A 7,935-nucleotide genomic window follows, 5' to 3' on the forward strand; every position below is an offset into this window, starting at 1 on the left:
ACATACAGTGTGATGATTTTAGTACAGCAGTTTTAGTGAGTTACTTGGACTTTCATTCTAAGTGTGGTGCTGTGATCTACAGTAGCAAGAGTCTACCACCTGGCCCAAAAAGAAATCTAGAAGAAACCAAATGCATGATGCCCATTATCACAGTCAAAAAAACACAGGATTCCAAAGCTAATGAAGACGACTGTGCGCCAGCCATGGATGACTGTAGCATCACTGGGGATCAATCGATTTTATTCATATTTAAAAAAATCTATGGTTGGCACAGAGGTACATGCAGGGCATTGGGAAAATAATGTGTCACTATTTTACCATCATCCACATTACATATAAAACTCAGAAGACCTGTATAGGTTAGATTAGACACCATTAACAGCCAGTGTCAGCATTCAGCCATGGAGTACGTACTGTACATAATGCATATTAAGGAATGAGGTATTCACAGATGTACTTGTTTTGCGTGCGGCAGACCTCATCGTGCCATTTGCCCTGTGCAGAGAGGGAGAGCACTACGCAGCTCTCTCGCTTGCCTCCTGTCGGTTCCTTCTTGGCACGATCCCAGTTTAAGTAGGTGACAGGCGTGCTATTGACATCGACGTATTGGCCTTCTTTCACTATGTCAGTCACACCTATCCAAAATTCTTTGGATTCAGGGAAGCCGTATTTGACATAGTCTCTTATGTCGTTGTTCTCCTTCAGGTTTCGTGGCGTGGCCAACGTCCCACCCTGGGCAATGCAGTCCTCGTTGGCCTCATGGTAGTGCTTGGGCTCCTCCACGGCCAGGTAACACTTCTTATGGACTTTGATGCCACGGAGACAAACTGAAAGCACACAGTTTGAGTTCAGTTACTTCCTGAAGGGACTTTACATAATTACAGTGTAAATAATTAAGTGTGTGAAATGCTATGAACTAGTAAAACCAGACGTCTAAAGAGTTTAATAATTCTAAAAGGTGCATCACAGAAAGATTATACACCAAATGGTCATGAACATACTGCCAGATAAACATTTGGCCTAAAAGATACTTTCAATAAGACACTGCAACTTCAGGCTCCTACAGATGGTGCTGCACTGTGATGCTCAGGTTATGAACACCTGCAGGGTGTGCAATGAGCCTCATAGATTGAGAAGCGGTGGGACAGTGCAGTGAATGCCTTGTTCGATGTGTGGAAAATGGGCCCCAAGCAGATGTTAATGATTGGCAAATAGGAGTGATTGCATTTGGGGCGTGCCGAAGGACATAGTGTGAAAGAAGTAGCTGAATTTGCAGGTGCAGCGAAGTGTGTAGTCATACAGGTCTACCAGCAATGGCAGAAATCCCAGTCTACAGGAAATTCTTTTTAGAGTTGTGGCTGAAAGATAAAGCTGACGGCCAGGGACAGCCGCTGGGTTTCACAGCTTGTGAATGAAAATGCAGTTTTCTGCGGAGTGTTCTTTCAGAAATCAGTGGTGAAGGTCCTGCGTGGACTTCTAGAAGCAAATCTCACCTGGAAGCGAAGTGATTTACATTCACAAGCCATGAAACGTCAGCCCTTTACACTACAGTGTTTGACATGCCCAAATGCAATCACTTCTTTTTCACTAATCATTAACATCTGCTTTGTGACCTATTTTCCACACATCGAATGAGACTGCACTGTACCACCTCTTCTTAGACAATGAATCCTGTCACACACCCCACAGGTTTTTATAGCCTAATCATCTTAATGCAATGCCATCTGCAAGAAGGTACTACCATGTTACACATGCAAGGTGATTAATTTATATATATATATATATATATATATATATATGTGTGTGTGTGTGTATATATATATATATATATATATATATATATATATATTATAATTAATATATATATATATATATATATATATATATATTTTATTTTTATTTTTTTATTTCCAGATTTAACACTATTTTACACAACACAACCATATTCACCATTAGTGTTGGACACAGATGGAATTTGGCCCCCGCCTTTAACCCATCCGGGCAGTGAACACACTTGCCGAGCCTTGTTATCAATAGCCCAGTGCTCTAGACACTGAGCCACCACTGACCATTATCATTACATTGCAAGTCAGTCTTGGGAACCCAATGCTACCAACCTTTTTTGGTCTTCCCTATTCTAACACACCTGACCCACCTCTAATAATTAGGGAATTAGTTGAATTAGCAGTGCTAGATAAGAATAAACACAACAACGTGCACAGTGTGAGTTCCCTAGAACTAAGATTTGTACTTAAGATTTGATTGAGAGCATGAACAACTGCATGAAGGATGTGGGTGTACAGATGATCTTGCCATGCCAGGACAATCCCAGAGCACTACTGGGTATGTCTGCCATGTTTCTAGCATGCAATTCGTAAAGTGAGATCCCAGAGGGTATTGAATTTTGAGGGCACTGCAATCTCCCGCAGTCCACTGGTAACTTCTAGGAAACATTGTGGGTCAACTGAATCTGAACCAAAGTGCATTGTGAGTTCCTAGTTCTTAGTTCTGCAATTTAGAGTAATTTGGTGTAAAATGGATCATTTTAGAGAAACGGATTTGTGAAGGTAAAGGCGATAGGAACCAGGGGTCACAATGTTTACAAGACAAATACTGCCTTTCTATTTACTGTCCAAAACCACCAGTAAACCGAGACAAGGCAGTGTTATGCTATTATTGTATCATACATTTTAGGCCAAAATCTCAACTCTCAATCTCTACCAGAACTACCAGAACTACCATGAAACACTGTCTCAAACATCAGGCAGCGTATTCGTAAATATTTTAGAGGCTTTAATCTCCTCAGACGTCCAGTTCCTATTACCACCATTGTAAACAGTTCTGACTCTGCAGGTTTCTCTACAATGGCACATTTCATATCAAACTACTCTGAATGACTTTGTGCACATCTTAACCAGTTAGTTATGCAGATAATGTGGATGATTGGAGGAATTGCCCTTTAATTAATTAAAAATGGGTAAAATGCACATCTCAGGTCTTCCACAGCAGCACACTGTGTGAATGTGTAAAAATCCTCAATGGGGTCTCTATATAACACTGCTCCTAATTCTAAAGGAGTTCTCCTTACTCATATATTCCTGAGACTGAATTTGTTCTCCTGGAGGCCTGTTGGCCTTTGCTGCCCTCTGTTGAAGGACAGAAACACTGCATCGTAGGAACACTTGCAGGCTTGAGGCAATAAAGGTGTCCTGTTTTCCAGCATCAATCTTAATCCTAATAATATAATACAACACTATCAATATGCTACAATCATGCATACACACATGCAAGGCCCCAAACCAATTGCTTCAGTCTGCTACCTGTTTGCAATGCTTGCATCTCTTTCAAGGAGTTCACCTCCTGCCATAGCTTCTCGATTTGCGCCTTCATGTCGTCATCTTCTGCTACTGCGTCTCGGTTGAAGAATGGGTTCATAGGGAGAAGAGAGTCAAAATGATAAATGATTCTCCACCAAATCAAAGGTTCTTCCAAATGACTTGAATATGTGTTATTAATGGTATAGTCCATTGTTTCCCAACTTAATCTCTATCTGCTGCATCTGTTCACCTGAATCTCACTTATAACAGGAGCCAGTGTGCTAAAAGCATCTCTGTTGGCTACTATTTAAGTGTGTTTTGAGTCCCTGGGTTTTCTGTTCTTGTAATAAGCACAGGGAGATGAATCTATCTGGTAATCAACCATATGCCACAGACACAGCAGAGAGAGATGACCGATAATAACACACACATTTTTAACCCATTTTCTTCTCATTCAGGTTCTAAGAAATGTTACCTCTCTGTCGAGATGGAACTGCTTTTCTGGAGCGGGATGGAAGACCAAAACCAAGGTGGAGCAGGATGCAGCCAAGCAGCAAGAGAAGAAGGTGACGTGGAAAAGCCATGGAGCTGGAGTGGAGAGAGCCCAGCACACACAGGGGCAACTTTTGTACGAGTGGCAGAAGCCTCTTTACCAAATCCAGCCCAACGCTTTGCCTGCACGCTCTTAGCTCATTGGCTAAAAATGCAGAGACTGTGCAGTCCAAGGTTATGGGCTGGGATACTGAGGGTACGTTCAACAACAACCAGTCCCCTGTTCCCACCCATTCATAAATATTTACCTGGCCCAGCATGCAGCTCTTTTAGTAGATTTATTAGTCAACCAGACAGAAATTCATTGACTGGTACATTGACACATTGGTACATTCTGTAGCAAGTAGTTTTTTGTTATTTATTGATTTTTTGGACCATTTTGTCCAAGCCTAAGTGAACAATCTGGATTGAGGAGCATTTCAGTTGGATCATTTTGCAACACTTTTTATGCAGAATCAAAACCAGAAATCCAACCTAGAAGGCAAGGTGTGCATCTAGACCGTAGCTTGGTTGAGGTCAAGGACAAGTTTGTGCATAACTGGTCAGAATTTCTGTTACTATGAGTAGCTCGGTAAAAGCTGATTTCCAAAAGGGAAACATTTCTTTAAAATTTAAAGCAAGACTAAATTTCATTTCCCTTTTTTACATCAGGGGCCAGAGTCCAGCACATATCACTAATTTCCTCTGCTCCAACACATCCGCTAAACCTGCCAATTAACAGGTGAGTTGAATCAGGTGTTGAATCAGTTCCCCACCACTGTTTCATACAGTTTCAAAATAACAAAAAATGTAAAGGCCCTAATGCAAAGGTTTGGTCACCCTGAATGGTCAGTACTTAATAACTCCCATTTTGGCCAGCATCACAGCTTATAAGCACTTTGTGTAGCCAGCTAAGAGTTTTCCAGTTCTTGTTTAGGGCATTTCTGCCCATTATGCCTTGCAAAAGCCTTTTAGATTATTGGGCCATCTTGAAAGCACTGCTCTTTAGAAGTCTATTCACAGATTGTTTTGTGAAGTTTTAGGTTAGATACCTGTCAGGGTCTTGGGAAACCCTCAGCTGTAGATTTTGAGGTGTGTTTAGGATCATTATCCATCATCTTCCACTTTTTCACAGACAGTATTTAATAAAATCCATTCCCATGTTCCCACATACCATTGGCTACAACACAAGCCCAAAGAAATATCAACCCACCCCTGATCTTAACAGTTGGCAAGGTGATCTTCTCATGATATTCTGAACCTCTTTTCTCCAAACATATCTTTCCTCAAAAGCTTCTTGGCTTGTCTAGATGCTCCTTCTAAAAATCTGATGTTTTGTGGAAGAGTTACCTGTTCAAAAGGTCAGTTTTTAAAGCCGCTTCAAATGTGGCACTGCTGCCACATGGGCACATTGTCTGCATTCTTAATGGTGCCATATTTTTGCCATATTGTCCACCCATAAGCTTGTATAATTCTTTGACTCAAACTAATTCATTTCAAAACCACTTATAAAACAGTAAAATTACTGAGTGCACTCAGATTTTAGACACAAACCCATGCAGTACCCTATGTAGGCCCTGTTGTTTGTGCTTAGGGAATGTGTTAATATGCAGCCTTGCTGCAGGCAGCTCAGAAGCAAACAGTGCACATTTGTGTTTGTTTGGGTATAGGGGAGTCAGAGAGGCTGGCGGTGGCGAGCTGAGGAAGTCCAGTTCAGTGCTGTGTGTTCAGACAGGTCTAATTTTAGCCTGCGATGCTGTGAGATGGACAGAGGGGAGGGAAAAGTGCAGTTGAGAGAGTTCTCATGGGCAGTCTCTCGGTGCCCCATTTCCCTGTGAAAGCACCGGCTGTAAATCCTACACGTCCTCAAAAGGACTCTTTTTAAAATTTTGATTGCTTTACATTTGCAAGTAATTTACACAAAACATCAACGTTGTGCCTTGAGCACCATCTATGAAACATTCTGCCATTTCTAAACAATTCAGCCGAAAGCTCTGTGAGTGACAGTGCTCCAGTTTACCCATAAGCGGGTTAACTGTAACAGGGGGGCAAAAAGTCTTATAGAATGCAGAAGTAATAAATTCAATCCAGTTCTACGTTGTTTGAATGAAACAAGCTTTACAACCTTCCATCCATCCACCCACCTTCCTATCTGCTGATCCTGGTCATGGTTGTTGTAGGTCCAGAGCCTACCCGGAATTTTTGGGAGCAAGAGAGGGGCGCCAGTCCATTGGAGGCTCTACAACTTAAATACATAAAAAATATCTGCATTCTAACAAATATTAGTGAAAAATGGGGAAGATTTTATTTTTTATCAATTTTAGAACGATAATTTTGTGATGAACATAAAAATACCATATCACTAACTGTTTAAGTTTATTTAGGGGGATATGGAGTCCTCTCATGGCTTACCTTAGAAAAGCTGTCTGTTTACTCTGCCGCCATCACACAACACCGGCGGCCTTTATTTCCAGTCATACGAGGCCAGGCTTCTATGTCTATGACCAAAACACTCAAAACTCAGATTACCGTTTTAAAAACATATTTTAAATCACTGATATAATCTGATGAGTAGTTTATAGCATTTGGCTCAATGATGCCCAGACAAAAAAAGCATGATTTCTTGGCTTGTTCTAGCTGGATCTTTCTGTGAGAAAAAGAATGTGAGGTTTGGAAATGAACATTACTGCACCATGTGGTAAAGAAAAGTGCTCCAAATCTGATGTTCTACTTTTTTTCTTTTAATGCGACTGATTAATTTATTACGAGGTTATCAAGGGAGTTGAAAGATGAATTTTGCTACATGCTAGCTAACTGAGCTGACATCGTAAGACAAGCCCTAAACCCTGTAAAATACCCCAAACAAATACATAAGCAGTGTCAAATGAGGTTAGTTAGGTGGGCCTGTAATAAGAGTACAGTTTTGAGTAGCTGCTGTTGTTTGAGCACTGTTTTATATATTTAGCAGTTGTTAGTGATACTCTGCTTGGCTGCTAGCATTATCTATATTTACACTCACACTTACAAACTTGTAATTTCAAAGATCCTGTGTCTTCTGTAAGGAACATTTAAACAGGACAAAACATCTTAGATTTGGAACATTTTTGTTTTTATATATTAATATAAAAAAAAATTTCTTGCTCGGCTCCAGATGTCTATGAGATTTTAAGAAGATGATTCTATACTTGAATTAACTACAAAAAAAGTGTTACATTTCACCCCATATTAGGATGTGCCCCAAAACACATTTACTATGGAAGCCAATAGATAGATGCTGGTAATGGCAGTTTATTATCAGGTTAATGCTTTTTCTCTTCTGTCTTATTTTAAATGTATGCTAAAGAAGCCACAAATAGAGAACAGATTCATTCCTTCTTTCATTTTGTTATCTGCTTCTTCTTGGTGAGGGTCACGGTGTGTCCGAAGCTTACCTGGAATCATTGGGCATGAGGCAGGAATCTAAATCCTATTGACATCCTGTTGACAAACGTCACCATAAGAACATCAACAGTGAGGCCAAAGAAGAGACAGCCCAGTTTCAGCATGTACTAGTGAAAGTAGTAAGCAGTAATAGAGCTCAGTACTTCTGGAGCTCCGATCCTGTGCTCAGACTCATTTACAAATGAATTACTCCTGAAAGATATTGGGCAAGCTGAATTTGTAACATAAAATGGTAACGGGAATATTCATATTCACCAGGCTTCAAAAGGCTGAAAGGCTGTTTGACTTGTCCAGAGATAGTGTTGCATGCCGAAGGAAAAGGTCAGGCATGTCCCTTACCTTCACTTTGAGTTGCTTATCTTCATATAGATGCTGCAAAAAAGCCACTGGCTAATGGGTCTCTTGTTTTTTTTTTTATATAACAGATGGTGCTGTCATCTCTCAGCACAGCCATTGGACGCATTGAAGAGGGGAAGAAAAATCAATTCCAGTTTTACAACTTCTCAATCATGGCTTCAATCAAATGTCATTTTTTCTCAGCATTGAGAACGATCAGATAAGAGGTCCATAAAATGATATTTTGGCCTGTGGATACACATCACATTAATCCGACCCGATAACAAAAACAGCACACGCCACAACGATG

At 40.5% G+C, this 7,935-nt stretch overlaps 1 protein-coding gene across 1 annotated transcript; it reads right to left on the reverse strand.

The window, feature by feature from the left end:
• Nucleotides 1-402: 402 nt before the first annotated feature.
• Nucleotides 403-4,103, reverse strand: clec3a (C-type lectin domain family 3, member A). Its single transcript, XM_072660709.1, is given in 4 exon segments — nucleotides 403-827; nucleotides 3,321-3,413; nucleotides 3,793-3,922; nucleotides 3,924-4,103. Coding segments are annotated over 4 exon segments (801 nt in total). The 3' UTR covers nucleotides 403-429.
• Nucleotides 4,104-7,935: the final 3,832 nt, after the last annotated feature.

Source organism: Salminus brasiliensis, chromosome 17, assembly GCF_030463535.1.
Source record: "Salminus brasiliensis chromosome 17, fSalBra1.hap2, whole genome shotgun sequence".
Classification (NCBI taxonomy): domain Eukaryota; kingdom Metazoa; phylum Chordata; class Actinopteri; order Characiformes; family Bryconidae; genus Salminus; species Salminus brasiliensis.